Source organism: Trachymyrmex septentrionalis, unplaced genomic scaffold (assembly GCF_001594115.1).
Source record: "Trachymyrmex septentrionalis isolate Tsep2-gDNA-1 unplaced genomic scaffold, Tsep1.0 scaffold43, whole genome shotgun sequence".
NCBI classification, from domain to species: Eukaryota; Metazoa; Arthropoda; class Insecta; order Hymenoptera; family Formicidae; genus Trachymyrmex; species Trachymyrmex septentrionalis.
This window is the reverse complement of record NW_017305601.1, coordinates 644285-660480: the sequence shown is the minus strand read 5'-3', so window position 1 is coordinate 660480 and position 16196 is coordinate 644285. Positions and strand designations below refer to the sequence as shown.

Below are 16196 nucleotides of genomic sequence, written 5' to 3'. Positions count from 1 at the left end.
AAAGCTTTCAAAATAGTAAAACGGCTTTCTTATACGTCAGACAGATCACTAAAATGATCTGTGATGTTATTTTGTATAGAACGTACATATATTCTGCGAAATAGAAGTATAATATGGAAATAATATGAAAGCGTTGATCGATGTGCGGTGTTACTGCGAATTATCTTGTCAAATTGACAGACTGATCAGAGTGAGTCAGGACACTTATGAAACTTCTCTAAAATTATTCCTGCGTGATGATAATTATTTTTGTCTCTTTTATAGTTGATCAAAAGTCTATTAAATGTGCAGTTTTTATTTTGTATTAATCTTTAACTGTAATTTGCTTTATTTCGAAAGTAGACTGTACCAGAAGGTTGAATAGTTTAAATCAGATGATTTAGCTCAAAGGATAGATTCTAGAACAAATTATGTTAATTGTAAAAAGATAATTGCAGTAATTGCATGAAATAATTATTTCACGGCAAATAAAAAATTGAACAAATTAGCTTCAATGATGTAAATACGGAAGAAATATATTCCAGTATTAATACACGGAATGTATACAAAGGTCATGTACTAACGGAAGGAATTACGAATTTTAAATTCCAAACGTACAGCGAGTGCATTGATTGAAGTAGAAATCCAAAGAGAATACTAATTGTTATAGCGGCAGTAACCTTGAAGAAAGAGTTCCTGTTGATTCTTTTGATTTAAATTGTAAATTGCCACACAAATTTTGTTGGAAATTAATTTTATTTGAGAACTCTAAATAACGGAAATTATAAATAATTTCTTATTTTTCTTTGATAAAAATTTAAAATTAACATTAAATTGAATGTTCAATTAAACTTATTCAGATTATAATCAGATCTTCATCCAAAAATGTTGAAATTGTTTACTCCGACAATAAAAATGTATCTCATTCACATAATTTTATTTGTTTATTTCACTAAATTATTTGTTAATTTTTAGAAAACCGTAAACTTTGTAAATATATTGTCAGAAAATGCATAATTCTGTTGCGTAATTAATGACTGTAAATATCAACCTGCTAGTTTGGTAATTTGAAAATTAGTACTGAATTTTATATATAAACGAAATTTTGTTTATCACATTACACAAAACTTGTTTCGATTGCAAAATAGTAATAATTCTGTCATTGCAACATTTCAAGAATAACAAATATCATACAGATATATAATACATCAGCACGATTATGGAAATGCAGATTAATGAAAACTTGAAGGAGTATAATAACTTGATCATGATATTAGTATTAACAACTTCCACTTGATTATTTTTTACGAGCATAATTCTTAATTTTAATTGTTAATAACATGAAATGAATTTAAATTTATGTAAATTATACTAAATAACCTAAGACAAATTTACGTTACATACCAATAATTAGTAACTAATAATTAAGTTTTTTTTACGTTATTCCTTTCGACGATATGTGAAAGTTTATTGCATTTGTATAATTGTATTATCTTAACTGTTCAGTTTCTCAATTTCACAAAAAAAATTCATTATTTATCTATACATCATAATTGATTCTTTTTTTTATTTTAATAAAACATTTTATTACAAAGTTATTTTATATTATATAGTTGCATGATTTTCACATTGCATATGCAGTAGAATTGTCGTGTCGCCTGCATTATCAAGAATAAAATCCTATATTATCTTTCATTTAAATAGAAAAACATATAGTTTACATCTAAAAATAAAAATTTAATTTGTATTAAACACAAACTGGAGACATTTTTGTTTTCATATATTTGAACATGTGAAACATTATGAAATATGTACAGAGATGCGATAATTGATGAAATATAATAAAATAAATATTACTTATACGCAATTACAATTTTTAAGTATTTACAGCCAAGTAGGAATCATATTGATTTTAAATATATTTTGAATCGGCACATATTTGAATTGGCACATATGCCAATAATTTTGATTTGAAACATATAAATTGTTTCTTAAAAGTAAGAATTTTATTTACATAACAATTCTAATCACATATAATTCGTCTGCGGATAACTCCGTAATTTGTAAAGTACTTTATTCTTGCATTCTTGTATAAATAGGATGTCATAAGACAAACATTGCACGCCCTGTAGAGAGCATTTGTCAGGAATCATATGCCTAAATTACAATCGTTACTGCAATTTGAGAAAAATTACGTAGCGCAAAAAAATAATCAATGCTCCTCTTTGGTTACAAAGTTATCCGCGTGAATTCTATACAATAATTTTTATAGTCCTGATGTAGTTCCTTGTCGACGATAATCCGAGTTTGCTGTTATGAATCCATTTTCCTTCGATACAGCCGTAATCGCACTACCAATTCCGCTAAAAGTGGTGGAGTTGTGTCCGATTTTTTTCAAATAATCTAACGTGACTGGACAAAAATCTTTCTCATTCTGGATATTCATCGGCAATAGCTGCAATTATTCAATAGTTTTCTTAAAGATCATTAATAAATATAATAACTCAACAGTATATTCCATTTGATGATTTATTTAGCGTTTGATAAATGAAGTTTATTCATTTGTCTTATTGTTAATATTATTTCTTATATAATAAAAGCTAAGAAATAATTTTTCCAAGAAAAAATATACCGAAGTATTTAAATAGTTTGTGTGAATTATAATTGATTATACAAGAAAAATTTTTAGTAAATGCGAATTAAAAAATTATCTAAATTTTTAATTTATCTTTTAATTTATCTTTAATTAATTAAATCATAATTTTAAGAATATCTTTTAATAACAATTTTACTAAAATCATCCTTTATTAATATGTTCTTTTAAAATCTTTCTTATTTTCTGTTTTAAACGATTTTAATTGTAAAATATCAAATTTAATAATTTCTTGGAATTAAATAATAATTTTTAAAATAGATTTAGTATAATAATCTCTGAAATTGTCATTACGAATTAAAACTCGGATTGGGATTATAATGGTACAATGAAAATTTGGTTTTCAATTATAGAATTATTTTCTCAAATTCAAATGGTCATACCGCTCATACTTACTTGATGATGAAGCCTGCGCGCATCAATCGCTTCCTTTATGTCATAATCATACCAGAGATTCAAGAGCATCCCAATCGCCACGCCACTCGTAATTTTCGTGCCACCGGCTGCACCAATCACTAATCTCACATTGCCCTTGTGATCTACCTAAAAGAGATCGCGCGATTGAATCAAATGAACTTGAATTAGCTGTCCAAGACTGGTCTCGTACATCTCAGTTCCTTTAAGATTATTTTGTAAAAGCATTTAAAGATTCAAATTTTTATACAACCATACCGAATTACATAACAAATATTGTGATAGATTTAAAAGAGGTCGCATGATTACATATTAAATAAATTTAAACTTAGTCGTCCAAGATTGATGGACATCTCACTCAGTCCCTTTAAGATTATTTTAAAAAAGCGTTTAAAAAGATTTTTACACAGATAGGTATATCGAATTGCATGAGAAATAACATTGTGGCGAGGTCTCACGCAGCGCAGAGAATCGCTTCGGACGATCGCGTGACGATTGCGAATTGCAATTACATCATTGAGCTGAGCGATTCTCGGAATCGATGGTTATCCAGCGATGGTTAATTGCAAACTCGTTGTAGCCGTTTCATTAGACGCGTTTTCCAAGCGTTCACGAGACGCGCACCGAACGCGCGACTGTTTTGTTACATGTTATTCATCGAGTTTCGAGCTCCCGAGCGAATTTGTCGACGGTCACGTTCGCGGTAAAATGGCTTACCACTATAGACGGGCACATCGAACTCAACGGCCGTTTACCAGGCCGAATAAAATTCGCCGGTGACGGCGGTAGCCCGAAGCCGTTGGTGATGTTAGGTGAGCTGAAGTCGTCCATCTCGTCGTTAAATATTATACCGGTGGACTCTGAGCGTATCATCGCGCCCAACCTGTTAAATAAAGATGCTTACAAAGAGCACGAAAAATCCTACGCATTATACACCGCGGGATTTTTATCGTGGTCCGTGTTCGCCGAGCACACGCTGAATCGTTCCATTTTTAAAAGATAGATATAAACCGCGCTTTCAAGAACGAAGAACGTCGAACGTATCTCAGGAACGAAGCGATTCAATTCGTTTTGATCTTGTCGTTTTTTAACGTGTTGATATACGAGCAAAGTATCATAGTAATAAATTAATAAAGTTTTTGTTAGTCTGAAACGAACCGGTATCGTGAAATGGAAAGTTCTGACATTTTTATTCTAAAATATTATGTATGCACTGAGAAAAAAGTACTTCAAAATTTATTTATGAAACATATGGTTTTTTTCACTGAAATAAATTCTTGTTTCAGTAAGAGATAAAATTTTATTTCTGGCAAATAAACCACTTACTTTATTTATTTTTGTACAGTTAAGGAAATATATTTCACAGAAGAGTATATTTTGTCATCACAGTCAAAATTTTTTTATAACCAATAAATATTGAAGAAAACATCATAATATTTGCTTGCAAATATTTCGACTTTTTTTTTCAGTGCATTTGACACTTTATAAATGGATCGTTGCATTTATTTGAATATATTATAGTATAATTTATAATATAATTTAAAACAGCCAAAATCTCTCTCTCTCTCTCTCTCTCTCTCTCTCTCTCTCTCTCTCTCTCTTTCTCTCCAAGTGAAAAGGAAATCTTGCAATCTAAGCTGAATTAATTTTGTACAAGTTGATTTTATATAAATTATCTCGCGATTTAATTATTTCATTAGAGTACTTTGTCACTTGCAAATTTACTTACACCTGATTGATGGTCGACGTAACGGAGACGGCAGAACCGTCGGGGGCGAGGACGGAAACATGTGCGGTTCCTGCATCCTCGAGTGTTGTGGTGATAGCGCCGTAATCTGTTGGATTTTGACTTGTGCGATCATCCTTAATCCTGCTTTTTACCATTTCCGCGTAATCGTTGGAAGTTAAATTGGTGAGCAATTCGTCTATAAAAAAATAATTGCATTGTATTAAATGCTTCTTTAATTGGCGGAGAGGAAATTCGAAGAACGTATTAGAGAAAATCATGTTGGAACAGAAAATTACTGATCTTTTAACAGCAGGTTTTATCAAATGCGTTATGCAATGATATACGGATTAATGATTATATTAGAAACATTTGATGACGCAATTCTCAGAAAAAAACACTACATACATCGCGACATTAAAGAGACTAATACGTAATAATATACATATTTAAAATAATATACAAAATCTCTCTCTCTCTCTCTCTCTCTCTCTCTCTCTCTCTCTCTCTTCCTCCTTCCTTGTAGTTAATTTATATACTTTTTATCGTAACATACATCGATGTCAGCACGAAAAAACTTGTCTTTATTGATGGAAAAGATTTTTAATGCATTAATAATGTTCGAGATGCTTTAACTTTTAAATAAGCGCAACATTTTCTATTAATATTTCTATCAATGTTAGATATATAATTATCATTCTTTTAAGAACCTTGTAAAATGAATTAAATTGTTATCGTTTATCATTTACATAGAAATTTTTCAGAGCGTCATTTGACTATATGATTCTTTTTAAATAAATATTTTTTTTATTTTATATATAACATTATTATATATAAATATAATTTACTTTATATATAACATTACTACATATCATATGTAATTCACGATACATTATCAAGAAATTATGTTAAAATGTTGCTCATTACGTATCCACGGTCTTACCTATGCCGTCGACAAATTCAGGATCCCCCAACTCTGTTCTTCTTGCGTAAGCCCACTTGAAGGTCTCCACTATACGTTGCCACATTATGTTCTCATCGCGAACCGGTAGTAAGCGACGAAGGACGTTCATTATAAACGTTAGAATTGCGCCTGAACCTGGCGGCGGAGCACTGTAAATTGTCAGGTTCCCCATTTTCAACGCGACCGGCTTTCTCCATACGACTCTGTAAAGTAGTCTTGCATTATCAATGTGCTATGACTCTTACACTCACAAAGTAACCCAATTTTTTTAGTTAAATAACATTTTTAACTTCAACGTGTACAGTGAAAAAATAATTAAATAAAAACTAAAAAATACTAAAATTTAATAAATATTTGTTTGAACATTTTTAAGTAAATATTTATTAAATGAAAATATATATTTATTTGATACAAAAAAACCAATAATTTGATTTAATCATTATATTTATTTTATACGGTAAATATTTACTCTAAATAAATGTTTATTTAGAGTAAATATTTACCGTATTTAGTACTTGAAAGAAATATGTATTAAGATTTAATAAATTTTTTTTTTCAGAATGTAAATTAATCTATTTCTGTGGTTAATTTTAAAGTAAATAGCGTTCATATTAACATATGCACTAAATAAAAATAATAAACTAAATTTAATTCAAATTTAATATATTTTCTTGGATTAAATAATTTATTTTCACTATTTTAATTAAATTAACGAAATTAACGAAATTGAAAAAAAACAGCAGCGACTTGTAAAATATAATCAAAAATAATTCAAATTGAATATAATTTAATTAATATTAATTATAAATTAATATTAATTATAAATTTAACACTATTCTCAATAACATGTTTTCTCATAGTATTGCCCTATTTCGATATTTACATTTATATATCTCATATTTATATCATTTATTGTCACTAAGTACACACAATCAAGTTATAAAAAAAAAATGCTTACAATAAAGCAATCAAGGAAAGAGCACAACTTAATCTTTACTTTAATATAAGTATTGTAGTTTTGTTGAGTCATTACAATATCTAATCTGTCCTTACATCGTTATCAGCCTTAAATTAATTGATTATAAATAATAATGTTTAATATTATCAACAATATTTATATTTATTCATACTTAATTATTTTGTTAATATATTAATTATTTTGTTAATATTAAAATACTAAAAAGAGATATAATAATAGCAAAACTTTTCATGATATTCTGATTAATTTCTTTAATGTAATATAAAAAATAAATTTTTTATTATAAGTTTTTTTAATAAGTTTTTCATTAATATTATCGTTGCAGTAAATCAGCGTCGTTTTTATCTACTGTGAGCCATATTTCTTTTTTTTTACGTTTCTCTTGTAAAATTTTAAATAACTGCGTAATAAAGATAAGTTTATTAATCGCCTTTAATCTAAATTTTCCCAAATAGTAAGTTTCGCACTTCACAAGCATTCATAATATTTCAAAACACAAAAAATGAAAAGACATAGTACATACTTATACGTTTGAAAATCTCGTTTCGTGATTATTCCTTTAAATTTAGTTATCTCGTCGACTAATTTGTCAGTGATATTGCCATCATAAAACACGGAGGGACCCTCTTCCGCTATAAGCTTCAAGGTCTTCGCCAATTTTGGTCTCTTTATTCGATCTCCTGCCTGTAAATATTCCTCTATTTAATTCATAGTTCTGCTGATCTACGAGTCGTTCGCTAGACAAAGAAATTAAAAAATGATAAAGGAGATTTCGAAAATCAAGATGCTACTCACAATCCACGTTCTATTAGTGTTAGGATTTATAAGTATTTCAGCCAAACTGCTCTCGTTCTTTATCATAGGCTCCTTCGCGATCAGATATTCGGCAAGATAATCATTGACGAGCGATCCAGTTTCGCACAATTTAATTGTAGGCTCGAATAATTCAGGCCACGGTATCCTTCCGTATTTTTTATGCGCTTCCCAATAGCCCATAAGCTCACCCGGGACAGCAATTGCGAGTCCACCTGTTCGACACACGGATTATGCTTGTTTATTCAGATGACTATTATTATTACGTACACATACACAAGCGAAATAGAGCATTTTATAATTAAACATTACGTTGCATCCGGTAATGATTATACAATAGATACAACTTCTAAGCAATTTTGATGTAAATGTATAAGTATCTGTCAGTAAGTTTTGCAAAAAAATCCTACCATACATGGATAAATGAGCATTGCCATTGAACATGTCCTCTGTTGCATTCATCGGAGCGGTCTCTCTCGCGTCCAGGAAGATCGCCGTTTTGTTGTTTGCGTCCCATATCGTCATAAAAAATCCGCCGCCTAGTCCCATGCTTTAAATCAAATATAGAAATATATAGCTTACTGTATGTTTTGTTCGCAAAACCAAGTGTTACATCACGATAAGCAAATCTTATCAAATCAAGAAGCGCTCATCATATCAAAAAAAGAAGATTAAAAGATAAAATTGCAATAAGTACCTGTGCAAAGACGCAACGCCTTCGCAAAGAAGTGCTGCTATTGCTGCATCTACTGCTGAACCATTTTTAGATAAGATATCCACGCTGATTTTTGAACATTCCTGACCATTTGTTGTTACGGCGCCCTGTTCACAAATATTTCAATAATTGCAAAAAAAAACTTTTGGAATGTATTATACTATATCATATATTGTTCTTTTTATATGTAAAACAAAGTGAATGTTCGCGAAATAACAAGTGAAATAAAGCAGTTATTGAAAAATAACAAATTTAATAAAAATACATTCTCAACGCAAATACACACACAGAGCATTATTTACTGTTGTTTAATATTAAATTAATTTTTTATTAATTAATTTCCTAGCTGTTATTACGTACTGATAGCACGAGAAGTTTGTATTACTGATGGCACAAGAATTTTGTATTTGGAAATAATTACCTTCTTTCTTCGGAACACTCTAATTATATTTTAATTAAATGAATAACTTCTCCAGAATACGTTTCAGTAAATAAGTAAATCAAATGTTGGTATTTTTATTACGGTTTAATTAAATCAATCTTTTTTTTATACTCATCGATTAATAGATATTACCTTCGCATACCGACCCAGTTCAGAAGAACTGACGAACTTTGAACCGCACTTAACATCTGAATTGACCGTGAAGATTACAATTAATACCACGAAAATGGCCACAAGTACGACAATCATCAGGCCAAATGCAATCAGCTTTTTTCTCCCTCTGTATAAAACATGTAAAAATAAATTTTTACTGTTTGTCCTTTTAATAATATATTGACAATAAATTTAATTAAATTGCGTTTATCTTATGAGAATTCGTGATCGAATACTATTACACGATCATAATCTTTCATTTTAAACATTACAAACTTAATTTTCGTGACATTTTACATATAGTTTTTATTCGAAATTCATTTATAATATGTAAAGACAATTTATTTTTATTATTTCTACTGTATTTTGATTTTACGTTATGTGTAAATTAAAATTTAAAATTTGGTTATGCAATTGAAAACTACTAAAAAAATTTTAATAAATCAAGTTAAATGCATATTATACAATATAAATATACATATAATTGTTTTTCTACAGAAAGTATAGAAAGTTAATAATTTCGATGCTTGCCTACGTGAATAAAAGAGCGAACAACAGCGATCATAAAATAATAGTGATGCTTCTGTCGGTTACAACCTCATGGTTGCTTTACGCTCTAATTAATGGTTTACCATGACCGCGTTCGCACCTGTGTCACTACTGTAAAGGTTTATCAGTTGCAACAAAGTACAATCATAGCATCATGATTACATTTTAGAACTTCAAATCATCTTATGCTATTTAAAATGATATAAATTAAAATAGCTAAATAGTCATATATATAAATTTTACAATGTGCAATCTTATGTAGTAACATAAAATTAATAAATAGATATTAAAGAGATTTATTTATACATAATTAAAATTTGAACGATGTTCGTATAAATAAAAATGTCGTGCACTTAAACGAGGTGTAATAACCATTTATAAAGTAATAAAGCTTATAAGATTATAAAATAATAAAGTAATAAGATTCCTTTGTAAACACTCCATAAACAATGTTTATGATTGTGTGTGTATGATAAGAATTGCAATTTAAAAATTTATATAAGTAAAGATAGATATGTATCGCTTAATAGATATCAACATTATCAACGCAATCATGTCGTTTTACTACCACCTTTATTGTCATCGTTGATTCAAGAACGTAGTCCAGTTATCATCATGCAATCACAGATTTACACACGTAGAAGACATTTACTATGCAATTCCCTGAGATTGCGTAACGCGTGTATATACCATTCAATACAGTCATGCGTCGTATGGACTTAACATCGAGTTATTACAGGCAATAATTTTAATTTATCAATTTCAAAATGTATGAAATATGATTCTAAAATTATAAGAAACAAAACAGATCCTGCTTTGTAATACTTAAGTATACACAGACTTAATTAAACATATTACAGATCTGTAAATATTTAATTATCGTACACTTTATCGTCTACTAATTTCATTATGAACGTACAATAAAGATAAAATTAGAAGGGATTAATGTAGTAGATATGTCGCGTGTAAATAAAGCGAAAAAAATAATTGTTTTACTTTATTAATCAGGGAATAAGACAGATTAATTAAATATTTAAAAATTAGGCAAACATTTCCTTCAGACGACGTTTGATAATGTCGTCTGAAATAAATCAATTTGTTTCAGGAAGCTTTTTTTAAATATTATCACAATTTACAAAAATATTTGACAATAATGTCGATAAAGAAATATGTACTAATCACAATGTATTGACAGATTTTGGAAAAACATATTGCACACATTTCTTTACAACTCAAACATCCTTATGTTTTTGCAACTTTAAATTAAATAATAACTGTTTAACTACAAATTTAGTTAATTACGTGTATGTTTAATTTATGGATGTGAATATTAAAATTAAATAAAATTGCACAACAGTGTAACTTACAGACATATTTCATTTTTATGTTGTGTGTATTGTATACTTTAGATTAAAATATATTAAAATACGAATAAATGTGTGTGATGAATTATTATATTATAGTATGTATATGTGGTTGTGCATTAACACATAATTTGATTGTTAATTATAAATTTTTAACGGAATTTGCAAAAACTGTATGCCTATATTATTAATGTATATGTATTTATATAAATATAATTAAATAAACAAATAAACAAATATAATTAAATAAACTTATAAACAATTGAACATAAATTAATTCTAGAAAATTCGCAAATGCATAGTAAATAATAATTTTTATACGACATAAAAATAAATTTTCTCAAAAATGCTTTTTAAAAATATTAATAATATTGAAAAGTAATTTTCGAATGAAGCATATACATACGTGTATTATTTGTAGTTATAAATGATTATAAAACTGTTGCAAAAAAACTCGACAGTTTTCTTTCAATAATAAATTAGTTAGAAAGCTGTGAGAACGTTTTTTGTAAAATACTTTTTACAAAACCGGTTTCTGTATCTATTCTTGTATCTATTCTTGACGCAACATGTGGTACTATCTATGGAAACATACTTAAACATGAATTGTGGAAATTATCTATAGCTTAGTTAAAAATACTTTTGCAATTTTAATGTAAGTATCATGTACACAATATAATGTTTCAATACGTAATATCATCGACTGAATTTAAAATTGAATCAAATTTCAATGTTTAGCGAGAATATTTTTAATGCTCTCTTTTCCTCTCTCTCTCTCTCTCTCTCTCTCTCTCTCTCTCTCACACACACACACACACACACACACACAGAGTTCCTTTTTTTCTATCTAAAAATGCTGCATAACGTATCAAGCAATCTTTCATCCCTTGCAACGCACAATGTCTCTGACGAAAATTTCTATAGAAAATTATCAATTCCTATATTTTGTCTGACTTTTTTTATGTGAGTAATATGACAACAGTTGTTTTTAATCTATTAATTGCTTAAGAAAATAAAATTATCGACTAATCAAAATTAAATTTACAATACTTTTTAGAGACATTTTATAACAACTTCTCATTTTAAGAAAATTGTGTTTTCACTATTTAAAAAATAGTAAATGTACACAAATATAAACACAATAAGTTACAAAAGTAATACATTTTTTTATTTTATAGATCCTGATACTTATATAATTATTTCTAATTATATATAATCTAAATATTTGATCTCCAATAATTTATTTGTTTATTTATTTCTGATATATATGTATAAATTTACATAAAATATAATAACTCAGCGAATAAGTATGACACATATATAGTGGATTACGTTAAAAAATTACACTCGACAAACACGTTCTCGCATATCACAAGTTTCTGTTGCAACTCACATTTGCACTGTTTAAGCATCACAAATTTTGCAAGTAACAGAAATAAAACGTTTCACAATGTCAATTATTATGTTCAAGGACGGTAACTATGTTTCCACATATGTTAAATTCGCATTGATTTTTAATACCTCGAACGGATGTTTAGTGAGATAGCCAGTAGAAAAAAAATTATGCAAAAATTGTTCAACACAGGCATTTTTACCTGCTGTCCCCTTCTTCGCGGAGCGATAAAAAAAGAAAATATACCGACCCAATCATGTTGCACAGACGAACGTAGCACAGCGAGCATGACAGAGCGGCCAGCCTTGACTAAACGTTTCTCTAAGCCGATCGTTTCTCTTATAAGAGCGACGATATCGTTTCTATCTATTCATCCCCACTCGCTCGTGCGGAAGTCAAAACGAAAGACCGTCTGATTATTGTCTTTTTTTTCAGATTAACATTCTTCATTCTCGTTTTAAAGAAACTGTTGCAGACAATTATATTATTTGAACTTGACAATTTTATCGAAAATTATTATGATTAACTTAAAAACGGAATATGATGTCTGCAATTAAGGGGAAAGACCACTGTGACGAGTTTAAAAAATCAATTTTTTTGCATTTTTATAATGTTTAGAGTCTTAAAAATATGAGTCTCTAAAATATTGCGTTGAAATTCGCAACAAAATTATAATAAATATGTGATTCCCCCTTAAACATGTGTGAGAAATCTTGTATGTCAAATGCACCTGTTCCGTATTATTTTCCGTATTATAAATATGATAAATTATATAATAATATGTTAATATAGATAGATGTTAGGATAATACACATTAGAATCATGTGTAATATTACATATCTAGGTCAATTTTACCATTTATTATTCTAACATGTGAGCATTAATTTATTTTACTCTAATAAAAGTTGCATAATAAAAACAAAAATTATTAAACAGGATAAAAAAATCTCCGTATGCGGAGAAAAATTTCAGTATGCGGCAAATTACGAATCAAAATTTTTTCTGGACTTTCTATTAGTTTGATGATAATAGCATTAGATTTTTTTATACACTGAAATATTTACGTTCGCTCAGAATTTGTATTTTCTCCTTGAGATCTGCAATGGACATTCCCCCGGATGAAAATAATTAAGATATCGATCAGAGATTATGTCACAGTTAAATTAAATTCAAGGAAGTATAGATCCAAGTAATCCAAGGAATCATAATTAAGTCATAATGATATCATCATGATATTTGGTACTTAAAAATTAATTTATAAGTAACGAATGAAGTCATGATGATGTCCTCATAATATTATAATAACTTCTATGTTCTCTACTTGGAGAAACTGTAATTATCCCAAGTATTCTAAGTATTCAAACAGCAATCTCTTTCAAAACAAGTTTTTTTTTAATTGCGCACAATTGTAATTTGTATGATTGCAAATATTATATTATACAATAAGTTATTCTAGAGATAAACATCATACAATAATAAATGATATCTTTAATAAAAATATATCCAAATCTAACACAAAATAAATACAATATAAAATTAAAAAATGCCGAATTACGAATTTAAAAAATTGTAATATAACTTAAAATAATAGCACGTATATCCAAAAATTGAGCCACCATTGAGATCGATATTTCCACAGTACATCTAACGCTAAATGCATATGTTTGTTATACACATGTCCATTATGCGTACGCATTCATACATACTGCATTCATACAATCTGCAGGCCATATTTTAAAAATGTTTTTTAAATATTTATTTACCATTTATTATTTATTTGAAATAAAAATTTAGAGAATAGATATTTATTTAACATTGTTTAAATATTTATTTCACATTAGTTATTTCTTTAAAATAATAACTTTAAAAAATATTTATTTTATATTAATTAATTAACGAGCACACAGTATGCGGCATCATGGCTAGATGGACATTATTTTTCGTAAGCTAATCACAGATAGAATAAAGGGCATAACGATATGAGATTTCTACTTATAATAAAATGATACTGAAATAATACTTTGAAGGCAACTCCAAAATTGGGCTCCAAATAAAAATAAAATATTTTGACAGTTCGCGCATCGTAAAAAAAAACATTTTTTATTGTTAACAATTTACGTTCCTAAATATTTAAAAAATGTTTATTTGATATTAAAAACACATTTTGTTAAACGTTTAAAAAATGTTTGTATAATGATAAAATAAATATTTTTTTATAAAAAAAAATTTCCATTAATTTTAACGTTTTTTTATATGTTTTTTAATATTAATAAAACTTTTTTTTTTATATTTAAAAAATATTTCTTTACTGATTGGGTATGCACAGAACATATTACATAACAAAATTTTATCAATTCTCAAGAAATCATCCTCGCAGTTGTACAAATATTCACAGTCCGAGAGAGAGAGAGAGAGAGAGAGAGAGAGAGAGAGAAAGAGAGCTCATATTTAATATCTCATTATAAATAAGATTCAGTTTGAATCTTAAATCTCATAATATCATCATAATCATTATATAATCTTAAATCTAATTTTATATTTATAATCACTTTAAATATATTCTTTAAGTATGTCTATACAATTAGATCTTAAATTAAAATCAGATTTTAAAAATACCCTAATAGCAATGTGCATTAAAGAGATTTGTTCTATTTTCGTTTTAAAGTCATGAAAAATATGATAAATCTTTTGCACGTTGCTGCAATGTAAGAAAAAATAATTTGACTTCAATTAACTATATATTGAATTTTCCAAGTGATTGATATTTTGAAACTAAATTACATATATTTTTAATATGAAATGATATTTTTATTAATACACATTACATCGCAGAAACATCGCGTAGAATATAGCGTGTCAATCATATTTCGAATATTAACTTATAAGACCTAACATAACGTGCAACAATTAGCTCATTACAGTGACATGCTTGCCACGTCACGTACGGGCTGTCAGATATAACTAAGTATGTGCATTTTACGTACAATATATACTTATATATGCATATTTTGATTTTATCTAATATGTATAATTTTCTCCACTACGTATAATATAGTCAATAATATGTGTAGTCAACACATATTATTATTATATGAATAGCTAATGTAATGTTGTTTTACTATCATGATTCACATGTATAAAATCAGGTTACACTTTTTATTTTATTATAAAATTTTCAAGTTTATAAAAAAACGGAGTTATATATTACTAAAATCGAAAAAGAAAAATGAGTCGCTACAGTCTTTGTGATAATTTTATTTTGGTCTTCGTGATCTCAGTTACATCCAGATGAAATGATTATTAAGACAATCAACGTAATTTATATCCTTGGTGCGAATAAAAATCGTAGTGCGCTTATATATCTTGAAATGAGATGAAAATTACAAAAATAAGCAAAATTGCCAAAATATTTATAATAATTTCATTGGTCAACATCTAATAAATTTGATCATTTTTGTAATTTTCACTTCGTTTCAAGATACGTACACAATCGATTCACAGAATACTGTCCATTGATAGAGCCTATAGGAAACGAGGAATTCTTTGTGATATCGTTTCATGAGGACGTTCGTCCAATCCGAGACACGGTACATTTCTAGGGAAATGCGTTGTCATGTTCGCGTCCGGAGTGTTGACTCCGGAACGAGCTGAATGAGCGGCTGCTGATCGACTGCTCGGAAAACGGTGGAGTCATTTTGAGTTTCCTGCAAGACGGTGAATATTTTAGACGGCCGAAACGATGTCGGCGAGATATGATAGAGCGATCACGGTTTTTTCACCAGACGGGCATCTGCTCCAGGTGGAATACGCTCAGGAGGCAGTCAAGAAAGGCTCTACAGCGGTATGTTGAACAGTTTAATTTTCCTAACCTCTCTTCCTCATGAATTAAAGAGTCTTTCAAATAACTTCATTATTTTCTTTCGTTTATCCGTCGATTTCTAGTCTATCTGTTGTCATACATGAAGAATTTTAGTTATGATTGATCAACTTTATTCATCTACTTTGTACATGACTCTGCGAATCCTTTATTAGGTTATGTTTTGTGTGTGTGT

General features: G+C 28.3%; 2 protein-coding genes across 2 annotated transcripts in view; one reads left to right on the top strand and one right to left on the bottom strand.

The window, feature by feature from the left end:
• Window positions 1-1913: 1913 nt before the first annotated feature.
• Window positions 1914-12464, bottom strand: LOC108751259 (gamma-glutamyltranspeptidase 1-like). The gene is made up of 11 exons (XM_018491343.1): window positions 12395-12464; window positions 8818-8965; window positions 8226-8350; window positions 7939-8078; window positions 7511-7743; window positions 7239-7399; window positions 5716-5939; window positions 4776-4971; window positions 3764-3929; window positions 3029-3175; window positions 1914-2434 (listed from the first exon to the last, which is right to left on the bottom strand). The coding sequence occupies exons 1-11, from the start codon at window positions 12400-12402 to the stop codon at window positions 2246-2248; spliced, it is 1737 nt and encodes a 578-aa protein (XP_018346845.1). The 5' UTR covers window positions 12403-12464; the 3' UTR covers window positions 1914-2245.
• Window positions 12465-15752: 3288 nt separating this feature from the next.
• The window catches only part of LOC108751261 (proteasome subunit alpha type-7-1-like), a 2650-nt gene continuing 2206 nt past the window's right edge, over window positions 15753-16196 (top strand). The window contains 1 exon segment of the mRNA XM_018491347.1: window positions 15753-15985. Within this exon segment, the coding sequence (XP_018346849.1) occupies window positions 15884-15985 (102 nt within the window). The 5' untranslated portion in view covers window positions 15753-15883.